The 21,731-nt window shown below is 39.1% G+C and overlaps 1 protein-coding gene across 1 annotated transcript; it reads left to right on the forward strand.

Moving 5' to 3' along the window:
• Nucleotides 1-435: 435 nt before the first annotated feature.
• On the forward strand, nt 436-20,654 carry AMACR (alpha-methylacyl-CoA racemase). The gene is made up of 5 exons (XM_054186518.1): nt 436-898; nt 3,202-3,345; nt 5,857-6,017; nt 11,067-11,253; nt 19,855-20,654. Exons 1-5 carry the CDS (start codon nt 451-453, stop codon nt 20,262-20,264), a joined length of 1,350 nt encoding a protein of 449 aa, XP_054042493.1. The 5' UTR covers nt 436-450; the 3' UTR covers nt 20,265-20,654.
• The last annotated feature ends 1,077 nt before the right edge of the window (nt 20,655-21,731 follow it).

The raw sequence follows: 21,731 nt of genomic DNA on the forward strand, positions 1-21,731 counted from the left end.
ATGCGTTTAAAATCCCTGTGTCACACTTTCCATGAGCAGCCCTGTCCCCAACTATTAGCAGGTCAACCTGAGGCATCGCTACACCGGCAGGGCTCTCTGCCCCTCTGGGAGAGGCTGCTGCCGCTGTGGCAGGAGCAACAGCACCAGACAGCCTAGTTTAGAGGCACATTTGGGGAAAAAAACACGTTTTGTCATCTAATATGCTGCAGAGTGACCTGTGGAGGCTGATGGGCCCGTGGGTTTGGCCACCCATGGCAGCCCAACCGGCAGCTGGTGTTGCTGTTGGCTCCCCTCTACAACACGATGGCGGATGTTTTCTGAGAAGTAGGTCTTGATTTTCACATTCTTTGCTGCCTGCCCGACCCCCAGCTCCAAGGGAAGGTCCATCGCCTGACCGGAACCTGGAGGGGGGCCGGGGGGCGGCCCTCGGGGCAGCCCGCTGCCCAGAAGATGCAGCCGCGGGGGAACGTGAGGAGACAGGGGCCGTCCCCACCGCCTCGTCCGCCGGACGGCACAGCCAGGCCGCAGGGGAAAGCCGGCGGGCGGCCGGGGACACCTCCCGGCGCTCTGCCCGCCACCGGAACCGCTGGCGGCCGTGTGGGCGGTGGCGGGGATCGATGCCTCGGCGCTCGTCAAGCGGCGTCCGCCATGGCGCTGAGCGGGGTGCGGGTGCTGGAGCTGGCCGGCCTGGCGCCGGCGCCGCTCTGCGGCATGATCCTGGCCGACTTCGGGGCCCGGGTGGTGCGGGTGGACCGGACTCCCCCCTCCCCCGTGTCCACCGACACGCAGGGCCGCGGCAAGCGCTCCTTGGCGCTCGACCTCAAGCGACCGCCGGGGGCGGCGGCGCTGAGGCGGCTGTGCCGCGGGGCGGACGTGCTCATCGAGCCTTTCCGCCACGGTGAGGCGGGGGGAGGCGCTGGGGGGCGACGGGGCCGGGGAACGGGGAGGTGGGGTGGGCTAAGTCGGAGGCGGGGGTGGCGGTGGAGGGGCCGCGGGGTGCCGTGCTGAGGGGCCTCCTGTCAGCCGGTGACCTCGCCAAGTGCACGGCAGGGAAGGGAACCGCTTCTGGGGCTCATTTGGTGCGACCGGGTTAGAAATGGTGCGGGAGGTGCCGGGGTTTTGGAAGTGCAGCAGCCCTGCAACACTGGAGGGAAGAAGCTGTGGAAGGGCCAGGGCCTTGCCCCAGCGGCTGAGACACCGAGCAAACGGTCTTGGGCGGCTCCGGAGGGTGTCTGAGGCGAGGAGTCGTGTTTCAGTTTGGGCATCGGTCCTACGGGCATTTTCAGGCTTGCTGATATAATTCAGCCCACATTTGGAAGGCTGGCATAGAACCATAGATCATTTAGGTTGGAAAAGACCTTTAAGATCATTGAGTCTAACCGTAATATGGATAAGATGCAGCAGACAGTGCACCAAGTCTCAGAGCTTATGATTCCTCTAACAGATCGAATGTGCTCTCTTCCTTCATGAATTGTGCACAGGCACTCATCTGAGGCTCCTGCACAGGCTGTTTCAGTATCCCTGCTCTTCCGTGAGGATGCCATTCTCTTACGAAGACTTATCATCACGGTCAGGTTGGAGTGGGCTCTGAGCAACCTGATCTGGTTGAAAATGTCCCCCACTCTTTGCAGAGAGTGGGACAAGATGACCTTTAAAGGCCCCTTCCAAACCAAACCGTTTGGTCATCATGCTTCAGCGAGGAGCTTGCTGGAGTGTTTTGGGGTTTCTGCAGTTAGTTTAGAATAGAAGGCTGTATCAGGTAAAGATCACACATCATAAACAGGCTTACATATCCTGTGTCACAGGTAATGCTTTTCATTCTGAAAGCAGGGCTTTATGATTGTGATGTTTTTTACCTTAAGAATTTTTAGTTTTCTTCTCAGAAGTTGTGCAAACAAAATTAAGACCTTAAATTCCATTTTTCATTGTAGCTAGTTTTCTATTTTCTAATGTTTTTTTTTTTTCTTATCATAGAAATTTCTATTTTCTTTGGTTTTATAGGCACTTGCGCTTTTTTTTTAATCTGGAAATGCAAGTAGTTTTGTAACTAGACATTAGGTTTTATGGGCCTGTAACTGAACTAGGCCAGTCTATGATCCAGCGTGAAGCTGGTGTGAAACAAGAAGATGAGGCAGGAGAGTTTCTTTAAACACACATTGACCTTCCGACCACGTCTTTGTGACACCAGGGGTTATTTGGCACACAGTTCTCACTTGTGCTTTTGAAAAATCTTGCTCTTTACCAAATTTCACTGCTTTCTTCTTGGTATTAATCACTTGCCACTGCCCAGTAAGTAATACAATAGAAATAAATATTAAGGAATTTGAGTACGTAGTAATATTATGGACTAGTCTGTGAAACAAGTTGCAGTAATAGATTCTGGGAATAGGCATTGAAGTTATTATCCCTTCCCCTCTGAAATGTGTCTCCCTGCAGTGCCAATATAGATTATAGGGCAGAGTCTGACCAAGCTGCACTGCACCAATAAAAATCTATCATTTATTTGCAACTTCAATTTGCTTCTTTTAAAACCACTATTTTAGAACTGCAAGATCAAAATTTTAGCCTTGATTACTGTAAATGCATGCTGACCAAACCTACATTTCATTGATTTCTAAAAGTTTGTTATTCTCTGCATTACAAAAGAGCACATTTTCTTTTGTGCAGTTGTTGCAGATCATTTGTGCAATAGTGGCATGGCCCATTTGTATCAGTGAGTTGAAAGATACAGGAACATCTGGGGTACTGAGAGGTTAATATGGTGAGGAAAGTATATTCCAGTGAAAGATGGACACAATTTCATGTAATTTAAATGCAGAAAACATAAGAGTTTGCTCTTCCTCCTTTTTTTTTTTACAAGCCTTTGGTAGCTTTCTCTCTCATTCAACAGTACATGGATTACAGCATGTTTGCTGGCAATCTTTTGGGAAATTAAAACAGGAAAAAGAGCTGAAAAAAAACCAAAGGACCCTAAAGCTTAATTTCCACTTAATTGGCTTGTATTCAAAATATATGCAGTATGTTAGTAATTTATAACATTCTGGCTGTTCGCATTGTACTATGGATACAGAATTAGAATGTATTACTTGATAAATTGCAATTCAGTTCTTTTGTTGTGTAATTTAACTTTGCACCATGCATATTTTGAGTCTAATTAAAAAATAAACATGAATTAGGATTCTGTGCCTTTATCTTTTTAAGGTGTCATGGAAAAACTTGGGCTTGGTCCAGAGGTCCTTCTCCAGGAGAATCCCAGGCTCATCTACGCTAGACTTACTGGATTTGGCCAGACAGGAAAATATGCCAGGTCTGCAGGTCATGACATCAATTATTTGTCTTTATCAGGTACGCTGTAAAATTTCCTGTCAAATAAAGTTTTCCCCCCTTAAATCAAGACTCAAGAATTTATTGAAAGGTTATTTGCAGATAGCTCAGTTTTCCTGAGGTGCAGTCTGATGAAACAGCTGAGCAGATCTGAAGCATCTCTGCCAGTGAAAGGAGGGTTTCTCTTTCTGTGTGCTTCTCCCAGCTCCATTCTCTCCAGTCAGCTCTGGCGCTTGCTTAAACCCCTTCTAAGGTCCCTCACAAGTCAAAACTGGCCAGGAGAAATGAGGATGTTTTTCTGCCAGGTTATTGAAGTGAAGCAGTTCATTAAGGGATCCAAGAAACATAAAAAAGTCAGCACAAGAAAGGAGGAAACATGGGCTGGATGGGCTGTTCCTTTGGCAGCAGCAGCCAGCTGTTAGGCTGGATCAGCATACCTTCTCAGGCTTTGTGCTATTTTATCTGAATAAAGTTTTTCTCTTTGAAGAGAGGACTGAAGTTTTTATGCATTTCTTCAGAGCCTCTCTCCTGGAAAATCTGTATGCTTATAATCCTGAAAGGGCTGCAGATTATTTTGCGTGTTTGCGAGCAGCTTTTTTTGAGCAAAGAAAAATTACTCAGCCTAAGCTGTTTGAGCTCTTGTGCTTTTCTGCTGTAAAAACTGAAAGGAAAGTAGCCTTAAAATAAAGTGGCAATGCTATGCTTCCTTAAGGTGTTGTAGGCAGTATGCTGCTGTTTTTAAGTGTGGTGCTTGTACCAGTATCCAGTAACAAGAAGAAAATTACCCAACTCTAGTGGGAGCAGTCAGTGGGTCATGGGTGGCCCCACCTACTGCTCTTCACACTGCTGCTGTCTCTGCTGATTATCCAAGCCTGTGAGGGAGGAGAGAAAGCGGCCCAAAACTTCTTGGCTTCTCACTGGATAAAGCATTTCTTTTAGCCCCAGCAACGGTCAGAGCAGAGGCACAGCAAATGTGGTGATCTGGTATAACCTCCTATGGGCAGTCATTGCGTTGAGGAATTAAGTTTCTTCAGGGATGGGTTCAGTCTTCTGTCATTATGTAAGATTGCCAGAGGATAAAAAAGAGTAAAGAAAGGATGCCTCATTTGAAACACTTTTGACTTCGTGTCCAGAGGATATTACCATAGGGAAAAAGTCGTACATCAACAGTATTGTCCATCGCTACCTTAGATTGTAGTGCTTTCTGTTTACAAAAAGAAGTGTTTTGATTCTCTGGAGCTGATTTAATCAGTACTATTTTGGTTAGTGCTATCTTCCTAAAATGAAATCATTGTGCTTGAAATTGCACAGGTCAAGTTTTTCTGCCTATTTAAAGGAAATAGTATGAGGTGTTTGGGAGGTATCATTCCTCAAAAATGAGATCTCATATCCTGAGAATTTTCCTGATGAGCTTTGACTTTCTTTAACTAAAAAATGGCTCAGATTAGAAAGTGCAGATATAAGTTAGTACGTTAATTTGCTGGTGCCTGTGATGACCTTTAGACTCTTTAAAAATGAGGTTTTTGTCAGCGACAGGGCTTTATGCTTGCACTACAGGCTTTGCAGACTTCTTAATACTGTGCACTCAGTTGCTTGCATTTCCTAAGTGCAGTAGACCATTAACTAAATGGTGCATCAGAATTGTGCAGTTCTCTGGAAATTTTGGCCGTGTATGCTGCAAGTCTCAGACCTTAGGCTACAGGTGTAGGAGACATATGATCATACTGCAGTTTCTTGCTTGCCCGAAGGGAATCACTATGAGGGAACTACAAAGAGTAAGGTGACAGTAAAGAGGTTGTTCAGGATGGCAGAGAAAGCTAACAGATTCAAAGCTCCATCTGAAGTAAACTGACTTAACTGTTGCTTATTCTCTTTCATTTCTGCATAATTTCTGGTTCCCTGTGTCTGTGTTGCATGCAATCAGGGGTAACCTTTCTGTGTTATTCACCTGTTCCTCTTCAACACAACCTTTTTTTTTTGCAAAGGTAGTTGAATAGGCAGGATAGGACTGAAGTGCAGTTGTTGTGAAATCCTTTGTTATAAATACTAACTCATGGGTTATGTGCACAGAAGACTGTACATCTGCATTTTTTCTTTAAAAGATTCAAAGAAGAACAATTTACCAAAGTTGCTTTCAGGCATGTTCATAATGCCTATGGAATTGTTACGGGGGAGGTTCTGTGTATGTACAAAGTAGTAATACAGAATTACTTCACACAAGTTTTTTTGGGTGAAGTTTTGTCCCTATATAGCCAAATTATCAATGGTTTATCTGTGAGACTTTTATTAATCTCTTTAATTAATAGCATCTTCACTAATATGATTTCATATATTATATTCTTTTGTGAATTAAAGAGGAACTATTTGCTAAGACACATCTGAGTAGAGACAGAAAGCTGTTGATAGAAGTTTACTTTATCCCTTGTTTACTTGCATAGATTGAAAAGAACGAAACTCTCAATGTAGAAATGTAGAAATTAACGTTTAGAACTAATTGTGTACTTATGTTTGCTTTGTTTGCTCTGCTGTCAGGTGTGCTGTCAAAGATGGGTAGGAAAGATGAAAATCCTTATGCACCCTTAAATCTTCTGGCTGATTTTGCTGGTGGAGGTGTCATGTGTGCATTGGGCATTGTTGTAGCCCTTTATGAACGTACCGAATCTGGCAGAGGGCAGATCATTGATGCCAGTATGGTAAGTTTGGTCTCAAGGAAGGTGGGTTTCTTAGGTTTGCTTGTTTGGGTTTTTTCCTACTCTTAAGTCTGTAAAAGGGAGGAAATTGGAACTATTCATGACATTTAAAATTGAGAACTTGGAAATGGGAAAGTAAGTAATCTTGTAAAATGGCTGTTCCTTCACGTGCAAGCAGTTTTCACATATCACTGTATCCATAACATCCTTATGACATGTGACACTTACTGCGACTCTCCCTTGTGCCGATCCCTATCTTCCTTTTAGCAGTCTGCCTTCATCAAAAAAATATTAGCTGCATATATTTGATGAGTAAGTTTGGTGTATGGAAATAGGGTGTATAATAAACAATTCACATCGTGCATAACAGCAAAAGTGATGATCCTAATAAAATAAAGAATTACATTAGCTTTATCCAAGATACATCTGCTTATGAATTTCTGACAGATCATGCGTTACTAGACACTGTTCCCTTGAAAAATTACATTGCCATGGATTATCTCCAAGAAGTCAATTTCAAACACTTTGCGTTAATGTGCTGTAAAATAAATGAAAGGCTAAATTAGCTTAATAATGAGTACTATGGAATTTTTCACTGCAAGGCCACCCACTTAACACAGAGGAAAATACATATTTACATTTATCCTTGAAACCTGTATTATCTGCAAGTGTTTTTTTCTCTCTCTGTCTCTCTCTTTTTCTGTTTTTATTTGTAAAAAGCGTTGCAATTTAAATTTGACTACTTCCCTTCGAGGTGGTGTGATACAGTGAGGGATGTGATTTGGACTTAAATATAAATAGAAAACAATTATACTAATTGGAAAAAATCCTTTTGTTGAAGAGGTCTTGAAGGTAGGAGGGTAGCAAGAGATGTTTGCTATCTTGACTCAAGTTAAGTTTTTGACAAATTCACATGACATTCTCAGAAGCAGGCCACAGCATTATGGTGTAGATGGAGGTTCTGTCAGATCAGTACAAAACTGGTCTAATGTTTTTACCCTGACAATAGTTATTAGTAGTTGATTGCCAAAATGAAAAACGTATCAACTGGAGCTCCACAAACATGTGTTGGGTTTTTTCAGTGTTTTCTTCAATAAGCTGAATGATGGATGAGTAATTGTGTTTAGTAAATTTACAGATGCTATGCATGTAGGAAGAACTAAAAGGATGTTGGACACTTGGATTAGTATTGAAAATGACCTTTTCAAATTGGAGAAATGACCCGAAAAAAATGGCTGAAATTCATGGAAACCACTGCTCTGTAGTTCTCTTAGGCAGAAACAATTAGCTGCACAAATGCAGTATGAGAACAATTGGCTAAAGTACAATCCTGGAGGTTTATAGTAGTCACAAGCTGAACATGTGTCAACAATATCATGTTGTTGTAAAACACACATGCACCCTGTATTCGGATGTATAAGCAGGAAATAGAGCCAGCAAAGTTTCTGAAGTAATTCTAATCTATTCAACATTTATAAGGCCTCAGGAAATCACTGTTTCTGACACTGGCCGTCATCTTTCCAAAAAAAACCCAACCAATTTGAAGAAGTCTGAGAAACACAACAAAAATGATCGTGAGTCCAAAAACATGACCTACAATGGAAAACTGAAAGAGTTTGTATTGAATCAAGAATAGCGGAGAATTATGACAAGTCTTCAAATATTAAAAAAGATATTTCTTGTAGTTTTGAATATTACCTTATTTTCAATTTAAGTCATTAAAATAATTTGTTATGAGAAGAATCAATGTAAGTTCACTAATGCCCTAATAAGATCGCTGGCTCATTGGGAATAAAATGTGTTGTGTTTTTATGTGGGGTTTTTTTAAGCCCTCAAAACTTCTCTCAAATTTTTTTATAATTGTTGAATTTACAGTTCCCTGCTGATGTTCCTGGTGTCCTGTGAAATGGATGGAATATTGCCCAGTATCACTGGGTGTACTTTACCTGGCATTTTGTTAAGTTCCTTTCATTTGAACAGACTTTCAGTGAGACAGTTTATAAAAAATATTCATGCATCATCAACAGTAAAGACAGTTAAATAGACTGGGTTGATGAGCCTGTTTCTGTATCTAATTTTGTTTCATTGAAGTAGATATTCTTAAAATCACACTACTGCAGCATTTCAGGTGTCATTTCATTTTAACATTCTTTTTTATTTAATAGGCCTGTTACTTAAGGTGCTGTACGGTTTAGGTAGTCTGAATATGTTAAAGACTGACACATAGTGGAGTTTTCTACAGTAGAAGAGGGAAAATTAATTTATTTTTTAGGAGCTTTGTGTCCTTACGATTACTTTTATTAAGTTTTCATCTTGCTTCATCGATTGCTTTACTGACCACTTATTTGTTTTTTCCTTTTATTGTATGCCTATTTTTTTGAAGTAATCTAAAAGAATTATTTCTTGTCTTTTAGATTAGTAATTCTAGACTGAAATCTGGATTTTTGTGATAGAATAATTTGTTATTTATCTTTTATTTCTAATTAGCATACTGAAAGGTGAAAAATGGCTTGGGAGCATTCTTATGATCAGTAATATACACGAGGAACTCCTTTAGTTAGTGAAACTAAACTGATTCAAAAAGAGGGTAGGGAGTATTAGGGCAAGGGCTAGATTTTCATCACCTGTTCATGGTGTCCAGTGTTATTGTTTCTCTGTGTAAAAAGTAGACACCGGGTCCTGCATTTCACCTGTCTACCTCAGAAGAATTAAACACCTGGTCTGACCTGATTCATGTTAGTTGCTGTCTCTTCTCATTGACTCTATAGGGATCATAGGTATCTTACAGTGAGCCTGATAGTTCCCATGTGCTGAGTAGGATGTGGAGTGGACACCGCAATATGATACGGTAGGCACAATTGTATGTCTGCACTTTTGCACCACACTGGAATAGAGGCATGTGAGTCAGGGCCACACTTCAAGTTCACTCCAAATTCAGACACAGAGCCTTCTGCTGATGTTGTTAGGCATCTGACCGAGCATGACTCACTCTTTGTGAAAAGAGGATAGTGGTAATGATCACTTGCATAATAGTCTCATGGCAAGAGCATTTAGCTGTCCAACAGAAGACTGGGGTTCCAGGTTTTTCTCAGCCTGGAGGTGTTCAAAACCAAAATTCCCACATCCTAGAGGCATTCATCAGTCACAAGGATAAAGATTAGGTTGGTGGGGATTCATTCTGAGTTTTGTTTGACTGTTTCAATTTGCAGAAGGAACAGAAGACTTGCGGAGCAGACAGGTCACCCAGCATGGTGGTGCCTCTGCATTGTTGTCCCTGCTTTAGGGACTGCTGATGCCCTTAGGATGAGGGAGCCATTAAGTGAAACACGTTAACTCTTACTGTAATCAGGCTTAAGTGGAGTCTCCCCGTGTTGTCCTTTTCATGTTTTAGAAGAAAGTGACCACATTACTCTGTGTGTGTGGTGTTATTAGAGCGTGCTCTTGAAGGCTTGGTGCAGATGTTAGACACATTTTTACTTGCCTCTGAATTGCAGTGGACCTCAGGCAGAAACTAGCTGTACAGTTGCCCATCCAGGGATATTTCTAAAGTCACCATACCAGTCTAAAACAGTTGTGTTTGGGTTTTTTTAAGTGTTTCCAGGGCATGTAGCACTGTACATAGGTATTATAAGTAGTTCTGTCAGCACCAAGATCTAATTTGCAGTTAGAGCTTATTCTGATATTATCCCAATCTATTATTCTCCTTACTTCCAATGGTTTTTTTGTGTATTTTTCTGTTAATACGAGCAGTGCAAGATCAGATCATTAGTAAAGCAAACACTATTTTGATATCCTTGTAATTATTTTAGAAACATGTACATGAAGGTATACAGTATTTTCTCATATGAAAGTACTTTAACTGACTTGAACATGTAACAAGTAGGGCAGAAGTATTCCTGTCATTGTGGCGGGTACTGGAGAAAGAGGTCAAGTAATATACATTAAGTGAAGAAGCCTTCATGATTTGTTTTAAATTCTTGCTTTGAAAAGTAGAAACTAATAGATCTTTCCACGTGAAAGTTCAGTAGCTTTTTATTTTGCTACAATCTCTGTGCTTTTCCCTATAGACAATATTATGTTAACTTTACACACTGAATCAAAATGATACCCAAAATGATACAGCTGAGGTTTTTCTCTGTTCCACTGGAATGTTTCTGGCCATATACTGTTACTGCATCTTCTTTTACAGTTTTTCTAATGCAGTTGGAAGAAAATGGATTCTGCTGGTGAGCAAAACTGTAGGATGTGATTTTACTTGGAAAAACTGGTACAAGCTTGATACTTATTGGAAGGCTGAACAAATGGAATTTTCATCTGGTTGTACTCCACGTAGCCAAAACTTTGAGGGGAAAGTTGGAACAGGATTAATCATGTTTTCTAGTGCTGTATTCATCAGACACTTGCCTATTTAGACATTACCTTGCTATGTCTATGTACCTGCCAGTGATGAGAGGGGGAGAATAATTTTTGTTTCAGTTTAGTGATGGAGATGAACTTCCCAGTTCCCATCGTATGAGAGAGCTTCAACCTTTGATTTCCTTCCAGTTTTCTTCTAAAAATAGCAGTCTTATTATAATCAGTAAATTCAAAGAAGTTAATATTGAGATAAAAATTTTATAGTTACAGGACTAGTGTAGGCGTCTTGATTTCCAGAGGTTTAAAAGCCCTGACGGCTGTCAGATACTTAATGTTCTTACAGAGCCAAGAAGCTTGTCCCATGACCTAAAATTACTTACATTCTCTTTGTGAACTCCTAATGATTATAAACATGCTAGATGAAACTTTGTGCATTGAAAGTTTGTTATGCATCTGAAGCTGCGTTATTACACTGATGCTCCTTCTTATTCTGTAATTCTAGATGACTTCACATACGCATATAAACAGTAATTGAAAATTTTAAGAAAGTAAACTGCTTACCAGAGATTTCATCATTAAAAATCTTAACGAAGGCCAGAACTGGTAGTAGTTTCTTGCTGTTTTGTTTTATGTAGAATTAAGGTAATGTGCCAACTAATTTATTGAAGCTGTTACTTTTTCCTGTAAATCTTCAAGGTAGAAGGAGTAGCATACCTAAGTTCTTTCCTGTGGAAAACACAAAAGTTGGGATTTTGGGACAGACCTCGAGGTGAGAACTTGCTAGATAGTGGTGCACCTTATTATGAAACCTACAAGACCTCCGATGGAAAATTCATGGCTGTTGGTGCCATTGAGCCTCAATTCTATGAGCAGTTAATAAAGGGTAAGTAGCTTGGAGCAGTTGTTTCACATTGGCAAAGCGTGATTGAATGAATTTTTTAATACTTGATTTTGATTCATGACATTGGTTATGTTGATTTCTTTGTAAAAGCTAAACGCTTCTTGAAACTAATTGGGAAGTAGTGTGACAGTTTATTTAACTTTCTTCTTCTAGCAATTAATTTTTTTCTTTTTTGTCCCTTCTTCACCTTACCCTTAGAAACTAGACTTAAATTACAGGTTTTCTGCTGGAGTTACGGTAATGGTAGTCTTATGAGGCTGCAGCACTAACCAACTATTTTTGGAAACCACTTTTTTCAAGGGATTTTGAATATACTTTAAAAAGGAGACCTAATTCTTTTGTATTGCAAACAAAATTTCAAGCAATTTCAGTTATTTGTGCTATGTTTTTTTTTTTTTAATTAACTACTTAAATTGTTTCAGAAATGAATGTTCATTGGAAGTAGTTCATAGTATTTCTTGATAGAATGGACTTTTTCTAGAAGCACAGTCAACTTTATAAATTAATTTCCGTCACACAGTTTCAGAGTGCTTTAATGCCCATCTATGGATATATTTTTATATTTGACTGAAGATTTTTTAAGTATGACTATAAAATATTATTTATCTGTTTGAGAAATTAGAATGGGTCATGCAAAATAGTTGTGTGAAGTTAAAACAGAAATCTGCAGGTTCCTCTACCTATGAACTCTTTGTGTGCTTCAAGCTTTTGATCAGATGTGCTCTTAGCTTCTTACTAGTTATTTAATATAAAAATAATTTGTTCTGTTGTGCTCCTTTGGTAGATTGCTATGCTTTCCATACCAAATTTATGAAAATATAAAAAAATTCACAGAAGAATTTGATATTTATTTTCTTGATATTTCTTTCCCTTGTTCTGAATATGAAGGATATAAAACATTCTCAATCTAGTTTTAGTTTTGCTTAATGCTTGGAAGGGATGCGAACAAACGATACACCTAAAGTGGATGTACGCAGTGTTGGTGAACCCCTTTTGTGCGTGCATGACTTACATGTGATAAATCTTTGCTGAGTGAGGGTGACGGTGGAGTAGCTCCTTACTCTTGCTCAGACTCTCCCCACTGATTATTCCGTGAATTGTAGCATGGATACCTGTACTGGTTTTGGCTGGGATAGAATTCAGTAGTAGCTTGTATGGGGCTATGTTTTGGTTTTGTGCTGACAATAGTGTGGATAACACACTAGTGTTTTCGTTACTATTGAGCAGTGCTTACACAGCATCAAGGACTTTTCTGCTTCTCTGCCCCACCAGCAAGTAGGTTGGAGGTGCACGAGAAGCTGGGAGCAGACATAGCCAGGACAGCTGACCCCAGCTGACCAAAGGGATGTTGCATACCATATGATGTCATGCTCAGCAATAAAGGCTGGGGGGGAGGCCAGCAGGGGGGACACTGCTTGGGGACTGGCTGGGGATTGTTCAGTTGATGATGAGCAAGTGTTTTCATTTGCATCTCCTGTCTTTCTTGGGTTTTATTTTCCTCTACGTTCCCCCCCACCTTCTCCTTAGAGTTTTTATTATTAGTATTTGTTTGTAATCATTAAACTGTTTTTATCTCAACCCATGAGTTTCTTTCTCACTTTTACACTTCCAATTCTCCCCCCATCACCACTGAGGGGAGGGGGAGTGAGTGAGCAGCTGTGTGGTGCTTAGTTGCCAGCTGGGGTTGAACCATGACAATTCCTCTCACAGGCAGTTGCTGCCAGTTCAGCCCCAGTCAGCTACAGTGTGCTAACAGGCGCATAGTCAGTGCCCAGGGCCTGCACTTCCAGGAGTTTTTGAAATTCAGGAGCATGGTGAGATGAAATGAAAGTACGGGGTTGGAAGCGGGGGTATGCCTTTGGTGAGCAGGATCCCAAAGAGAGATCTTGTTCTGTACACTTTGCCTTTGTTCACTTGCAGCCTGTGCTGCTCCCAAAGTTCTTGCACATCTGTGGCAGTAAATGGCTGCTTCTTTGTGTAGCTTAAAAAGGGATGTGCAATTGCATAGAATATCCAAATTGGCACATGCTGACACATGAAATGTATAAGGCAGGCTCCTGGAGCAACTCAGGGACGTGTACAGCATATGTGGTGCCCCCAGATCAGATGTCAAGTCTGGAAGAGCTGAAGAAGCTGGTACTTTGTCCCTCATTGTCTGAACTCCGGTGAAGTCCAGTTCTAAGCTACGCGATCTTGAAAAAGAAAGTATAGTTGATTATTCCACACTTCGCAGTTCTTTGAAATGTTATTCTCATCCAATCCCTTGAGATTTTTTTGCTTGCAAGAAATAGAGTTGGAGAACAAAAATAAATATGAAACTATCAAAGTAAAATATAAGACCTTGTCTGGAAGTTAGGGAATTTGGAATTCCAATACATTTCTTCAGGGAGAATGCCTGTATTAAATACAAAGGAAAAAAGAAAACAATAAAGCTGCTTACTGAAATACCCATATGTTTGGATTAATGCGATCAAACGTTGCCCTGCAGTATTCATGGCTGCGGTATTTTATTCTTCTCTTGAGATAAAGTTGAATAGCACTTACTTCTAAGCTACAGGAGTGGGATGGAATTTATATTTGTTCAAAAAGAAAACAAATTCTGTAATGGATTCTGGACTTGGTTTTTTTGTTACACTTCTTCTCGGTGAAACTTTACTGGACACTCCAGCCTTCTTGTATTGATCATTGCCACAGGGTGAGACTCAGGCTTTTCTCTCTCAACCAGCCAGCCAGCTTAGCTAGAAAGAAGACTGATGGATGAATCCAGTGGTCAGGCAATATAACATAATCACTGTTTGGTCTCTGTCTTATTTAGATAACTCTTTACTGAGGAAAACACTGAAATTCTCTGTTTTCCTCTTAGCTCTTTCTCAGAAATTTAGAGCATGTAGTTGGAGCACCAACTATGAACTCGTATGCCTACATTGGGGAACCCCCATTGAACAACTTTATTTTCGTGTTTGAAAGTATTCCTTATGCTTACAATGTACAGAAATGTCTTGATTTTAACAGCAGAAGTTTCAAAAGTAGTTGTTTTCAGCAATAAAGAACTCGTGTATCTGCTTGTAAGTAGACAACAACTGCAGTCACAGTTGTGCCTGTGTTTCATTCTGTTTCTGTCGTATTTAAAAAACCCAAATGCAGACAGCAGTCTTCTAGGGAAATTTTTGCTTTTTGCCTTTAATTGTGTCACAGTCTTTGCTTGTTCACAGTCAATAATTTTTCTTTGTTTGTTTTGTAAAAGTGTGTTTTTTAAAGTGTCAGACAGAACTCAAGATTTTTTCACAATATTGCATTTGAAATAAGTTGTCTTTCTTCATTGTATTTTAGGTGCAAATTACGAGTTGTTCAGATTTTCACGTAGGAAATGTTTATGCCCTTCAGTAGTTATGGTTGCAAGCTTTCTGAAGCAATAGTGTACTAAATTAGAACAGCAGACCCTTCTTCTGGCTTAGGGATTCTTTCCTGTTTGGGATATCTATTGCAGAAATTCAATTCAGAATTTAAGCCTTTGAATGTTATAGGGAAGAAAAAGCTGCTTGTGAGAATTGTATTGCTCTTTCCCAACCCCAAGGAGCTTTGACTTAGGCTGAGTCATCTGTTCAAGGCATTAATTCCCTACTTTGAAGTGGTTTTAAAATGGTATGTTCCAGTTACAGTTTCCATAATTTTATTTCATACTTTTTTCCCCATAGTTCTGGTCAGTTCTGCTGGTGAACAATTTGGTGCTGTTCCAGATAAAATATATTCAAAAGCCACTTTATGTCTCTCTGTCCATATTCAGAGAGTAGGTTACTTTTGCCACTCCTATATACTGAAAACACAAGGATATGTGTGTTGCAGATGTCAGAGTTGGAGATTTAAAGATTGCAGAATTGAGAAGGGAACATGATTTCTGAACCATTTGTCACTGCTCACAGAATTCTGGTTAGCAGAAGTGAAACTAATTTCCTTTTTGGTTTTGGTTCACATCAGTGTTTCCCTACAGAATTAGGAACCCAGAGCTGGACCAGAGTGCAGCTAATGACATGGCGAGGAAAGTTCTTAAGGGGTCTGCAGAGGCAAACTAAATTTAAGAAAATACCGCATCTCAGTTTGAGAAGATTGTTGACAGGGAAAATTAAATTTCTGCTTGCCACAAATTAATGATTTTTTTTTTTTTTTAAAAAGTTGTATGAGAAACTGAAGCTATATAAAATAGATATGGTAAAGAGTTGCTCTATTAGCTGTAGTATTAAGAGTTGTATTCTGGGCTCACTATAGACTATTTGCTGTTAACAAACATGCTGTAATCCCTTTGCTTATGTTAATTTTATTATTATGAAAGTCAACCAATAAATAAGTAAAATACCTTTGCACCTTACAAAAAATCTGATGTAGGAAACATGTGTTACTGATGTTAAGTCTCAATGTTTTGATAGAAAGAGACAGAATGTCTTCCAACTGACCTGTAAATTGCTTCTGCAGGTTTCTCTTCATTTTTAGCAATATGTGCTTAGTATTGCTGTAGCCAGGCTACAGGAGGCCTGCAGAACACAATAACTTTTGTATATCAGGTGAGAAGTGAAAGTTTGGTTCTGCATTATCATGTGCTGTAAACTCAGTTACATAAGATGAACTTAGTATCAGCTTATATTGATGTGAAAAGCGCTAATAGTCACTAAAGTTCTGGACATGTATTCAATAGTACTCCTTTCATACTACTTTGATACTCCCATGTTGTGTGACTAATATTTAAAAAGAAAGAGAAAAAATTAGGAAGCACTTGAAAAACATAGTTTACGTCATTATGAAGGATTTCCACAGGGCTCTCCATTTTGTAATTGTAAAGTATTGTGTACTGTATAAAAAATCTGCTATGTGCCAAATTCTCTACAATGTTGTTATTAAGATGTGCAAAGTGGTCAGTTTCCCCATTAAGATTTAGACACCCTCAGTTACACATAGTGTTAAGTTTTATTTGAATTCATTTATCATGATAAGCCTTAAACACTGTACAGATACAGTAGAGGGCCAGGTTCTTGCTGCACCAAAACATTTGCAATTATGCTAATTAAATGTGTAAACTTGGAGTAGAGTTATGGATGCATTTGCAGCAATGCTCTGATAGTACTCTGGGCCTGATCAACCTTTTGCTGAACTGTCACTTCCTTAAAAATTATTTAGTTTCAAAAACTTTGAGCAGAGAAAAAATGTTACGTAGTTACTTTCATGAAAATTCACTACTTTCTTGGAATATTCTGAAGTTCAATTCCCTCTTAGAGTGAGAATGAATTATATTTAGAGAGAGAGCAATGGCATATGCCTTATGACTGTGGTTTGAGCCAAAATTAAGGATTCCCATACTAGATGGTTCTGTTCAGTCACGTTGTGGCAACGCAATTTCAAAATTACTGTGCTATGAGCATACAATTTTGAAAAGAAAATCAGCAAGCTAAAACAAGAAAATTGCAAACAAAGCTCTGTTTGGGTTCCTAAATAATCTTTTAAAATAGTATGGCTGAGATGCAGTAAGAAGCTGTTTGTTTCCAACACACCAAAGCAACTTTGCTGATTTATCTAATGAATTTTACTGTTTTCTCTGTCTTGAAATAGGTACCTAATTTTATGGCAGTTTGTTGAAGAAGTTCTGACGAAACAGAGATTTCAATTTGTTGCATTAATAAATGACATGCAGATAGATGTCAATAAAGCTACAGCATTTAAAGGAGACTTAAAGCTATATCATTATAAGGAGACAATTTTTCATTTTTCAGAAGTCTTTGTTTCAGAGCTGTTATTTCAAAGCTGAGCTTTTCTAAACAAAAATCCCTAGATCAAAATTTGAACAAAAAAACTTGGAAACAAGTTGTGATTGCTTTACCAGATATTCTGTGTAAAAAATACTTTGCTTTTGATTATGTTGGGTCAAACCTGTCATCCTGTGGTGTTTCAGACAATTCGGTGCTGTGTAATTGTTTCCTTGTTGACTCAGTCGCTCCTGCTGTGATTCTGTTCATCTGCACCACAAATGGTTAGCACAAGCTGGAAAATGAGAAGCTGTGGTGCTTAAATGCAGTCAGTTCATGCTATTTAAAGTTGAAGTCTTCAGTGGTCAATGGAAAATGAGCATGTAATACTAAATTCCAGGTTCTGCATGTTTTTTTATTTTGCTAGAGCATGTACAATTACATTGAGCCAACTTTCCATCTGGCACGATCTTCAAATATAATTGTGTAATGGGATAATGATAGAGCTCTGTTCATGTTGGACTGGCTACTAAAACCCAAACCATAATTAATAAGCAAATAAATACTTATGAAACAATGTTCCCAACTGACGAGGTTTCATGCATTGAAACAGAATCTCAGATAGCATGTTGTTAATTAGCTTTACTTACTGTGGAGGGTAAATTTGCTTCATCTCAAAGTTCTTAAGTAAACTATGTAGCACTATTCATCTTTAGTATTATACTTTGAAGATTAATAATCAAATTAATTTTGAAAAGCATTGTTAGCTTCTTTTTAGTTATGGATATTCAAGCAGTATGAGTAATCTTCAGCTGATGTTCTTTAGGATGACGTGAATGCTTATGAAGAGTAGATTGTAAGTTTAGTGATTTAAGGTGCACGTGACTCGGTAACTCAGTGAGGACTAATGTTTACCTTGTAGTAATACTTATCCTGATATCCGTAGTCATCTCTAATAAGATGTGAAAATGCTTATTCTGTCTTTGACTGTGTTGATTTTCTTTTAAACATGAACAACTGCAAGGCTGTATTTCTGAGTCTGGAGGTTGGCAATTTCTCTGTGTACCAAAGTAAGATTTCAAAGCATGTATTCATTTTCAAAGCTACTATTTAAGAATCTTGTGATCAACCGTGAAATTCTTAAATATCGTGATAACTTGGGGGAGACTGTGAAGTGCACATAGTAGAGATTATGAGCAGAAAGAAAGAACTTAAAGAGCAGAAGAATGGGCATTATCTTCCTTTCTTCTCCTCGGTATGTCTTAGTAGCTGTATGTCTGCCCCTCTCGGCAATAAGGAAACTGTAGAAATAGAAGATACAGAAAGTTTTTTCTGCCTATCTACAGATAAATATTAGAGTTCTCTGTAGATTCTACCTGTAAACAGGCATCCAATAGCCAAGCTTGTTAGCAGTTGCAGGTCAAATCATCAAACTGATACCAAATATCCAAAGATACAAGAATGCTTAAAATTAAATAGTTGCAGAGCTCCTCATTTACTCTTGCGTTTTACATAGAGCTGTTGTTTACTTAGCAGCCCCTTTTGTTGTTATTTGTGAAGCATTGTGATGATAGCTGTTCTCTAGCCTTTATAATTTCTCAGATAACTTCTTTCTTATCCCTGCTTTTTCTGAATTTTTCCTGCTGTGTTCATGCTCTTGATTTTCAAGATGTGACTGTTTGGATAGCCTTCAATGTACCACTTCTGATCTCTATTTGATATCATAGACTCTGTACATCTGTACTATCTCCATTTTGAAAGTGTGGTTTAATTGCCATTTCTCTTTCTTGTTTCTTACCTCCTTTTTGAGATAAACCCTACAAGATGTGATAAAAATTCTCAGGTCTCCTTGAAGTAGGAGAACGGAAGAGTAGGGAGTACAGAGAGCAGAATCCATAAGAACAGAAACAGAGATGGGAACCTGGCTGCACAGGAGAGATGTAAACTCCCCAGTGGGAGGGAAGGTGGCTCTTAGTTAAGGGAAGGACCTAGGACATGCCTAGTTCAGTGAGTTTTCAGTACAAAGGCTACGTGTCCATCATCTGCCCTTGTGTCTCAGGAGGAATGTGCATATTGCATACCTAGGAGATCCATGTGACTGATCTTCTGGGGAGCAGAGTTCTGAAGCAGTTAGTGGCTGTAAGGGCTATGGGTTTCACTTTTCCAAAAGAGCAGCGGTGGAGAGTGGGAGCTGGGGAAGTGTGCTGAGGAGGGGAGAGCAGCAAACGTTGCTGGGGTCCATTTGGACTGAGGGAGCCGAGAAGCAGGTCAGTGAGCCAGGAGGCACCTGCAGCTGAGCTACGTCATGCATATCGAGGTGCATATACCCATCCACACCATCTTCTCATCTCTGGCATAGAAATAACCCGATCGTGTTGGACACACAATCTCAGTAGCCTGATGAATGTCCAGCTGTGGCAGATGTGCTGGCGTCTATGAGATCAGTATATTGCTGTAGTCCAAGACCCGTTCAGCAGATTTTTGTGTTGCTACTGCCAGGTAGAGAATGCAATACATATTATAGAAAATGTTCTCAGGGCAAAATGTTATCTCTAAGTAGTGGCTGCTCTTCCGAAATGTTTATACAAATGAGTGTTTATTATACGTACCTACTTAAAAGGCTGTAGCTGATGCAGTTTAGTCTAATTGCAAGTAATAGAACATTTTATTCTTCTGCTCCCTCATCCTCAATCATAGATACCATAATAAGGGTTGAAGCAACTTTTAGTTAATATGCTGTGCTGTGTTGAGCTGCCTGTAACACAGCAGCTTCTCGAGGAACATACTTAGTTGCGGGCAGCATTTTAATTTATCTAAGCTATACCACCGTTAAACTTTGCTTCCCTTCTTTCAGGTCTTGGACTAGATTCAGATAAACTTCCCCATCAGTTGAGTTACTCTGACTGGCCCAAAATGAAGAAAAAATTTGCATCCATATTTGCACAGAAGACACAAGCTGAGTGGTGCAGCGTATTTGATGGTATTGATGCCTGTGTGACCCCTGTTTTATCCTTTGATGATGTTGCCTCACATCAGCATAACAAACAAAGAAGTTCTTTTATCAAAAATGATCAGGAAGAGATAAGTCCTAGACCTGCTCCTCTTCTATCAAGGACCCCTGCTGTTCCATCACTTAAAAGAGATCCTTTTATAGGAGAACACACGGAAGAGATACTTCTAGAATATGGATTTACTAAGGAAGAGATTGCTAAACTTTATTCTGATAAAATAATAGGAATCAATAAACCAAAAGCTAATTTATAATCTCTAACTATGCAGATGAAACAAATTTCAGGCTGATGTAGTATATTTTTATGCATTAAAATTTAATTATATGACAAATAAATGTTTGCATGATACAGCTTCTAAATAGTTTTTAACAAAGTATTGGAGTATTAAATTTACTTGAAAACAGTGGGAGTTGCGTACTTGTGTACCTGGATGGTCTGCAGTCTAGAATGATACCAAAATTGTGTTCTGAAGATGTACACAGTTTGCTTAGTAAGCAGCTGTAAGTACTCAAAATGTTTTTTTAAATATCGTACCCTGTGAAATATTTGTTTCTTTTAATTCTTAGTTACACTGTTGCTTTGTAATATATATTGTAATTACATGAAGGCAATACTTTTCATAAAATATATTCTTCCTAAACAAGTGATTGTGTTGTTTACTCACAGATTAGAAGGATTTTTTTTCTCTGTCTTACCGTATTAATTCATTTGCCTTATCATGCCAAAGCAATGATCAAAATAATTCTGTTTTCTTACGTGCTGCTGTAGAGTTATTATCATAAAGTAATTCTATTTAATAGCCTGACTACATTTTCCTAGCGCAGTTTCCTGATTATATTACATTTGGAATTTCAGTTTGCCTAGAAAATAACTTCAGAACAAAATTTGTTATTTTAAAATGTCTGCCAAGTATTAATCCTTTGCTCTCTTTTTGAAAAAAGGGTAGGCAAATTTGCTGCACAGGTTTTAAACAATGGTTATTCCGTGATGGTTTTCATTTCTTTCAAAATTAAACTGTCATTTGAAACAGTCTCCTTCAAGGCAAAAAATTATGCTTTTAAAAAGGATTAGTTATATGGCCTTAATACAGTTTTCTTTAGTCTAACATGTCAGGAATTATGCTATGAGGGGTTGGGGTTTTTGATAATTCTGTCAGTGTTTACCTTGCGGAAGATTAGTTTTTCATTTACAAAGACTTCCAAAGCTGAGGTACTCTTTAGCTCATTTTACTTGTGTCGTGCCAAAATGTCAGCATTTTTACTATAAGAAAAACTTTTACATTCTACTACATAAACACCTGCCTGAAAGCAAAAATCATCTAGTAGTTCTGACAAATTAGATAATCAACAAAAGCATCTTAAGTTTCCAGCTGATAAGCATTCTAATGTAAATTACTGAGTATTACACACCTTTACAGTAAGACTTGACAATTCACTTAGTCCCAAATGCATCTGATCATCTTGGAGAACAATAAACATTGTCAAGTGTAATCTCCAGTGCACCTAAGTTTTGACCTCAAAATCGCTGAAGTCAATTTAAAAACTCATGTTAACTTCAGGGAGTAAGCTCAGGGGTCTGTACTTGGGACCCGTACTGTTCCATATCTTCATCAAGGACACAGACAGTGGGATTGAGTGCACCCTCAGCAAGTTTGTGGACAACACCAAGCTGAGTGCTGCAGTTGACACTCCTGAGGGACAGGGTGCCATCCAGAGGGACC

This window comes from Rissa tridactyla, chromosome Z (assembly GCF_028500815.1).
Source record: "Rissa tridactyla isolate bRisTri1 chromosome Z, bRisTri1.patW.cur.20221130, whole genome shotgun sequence".
Classification (NCBI taxonomy): Eukaryota; Metazoa; Chordata; class Aves; order Charadriiformes; family Laridae; genus Rissa; species Rissa tridactyla.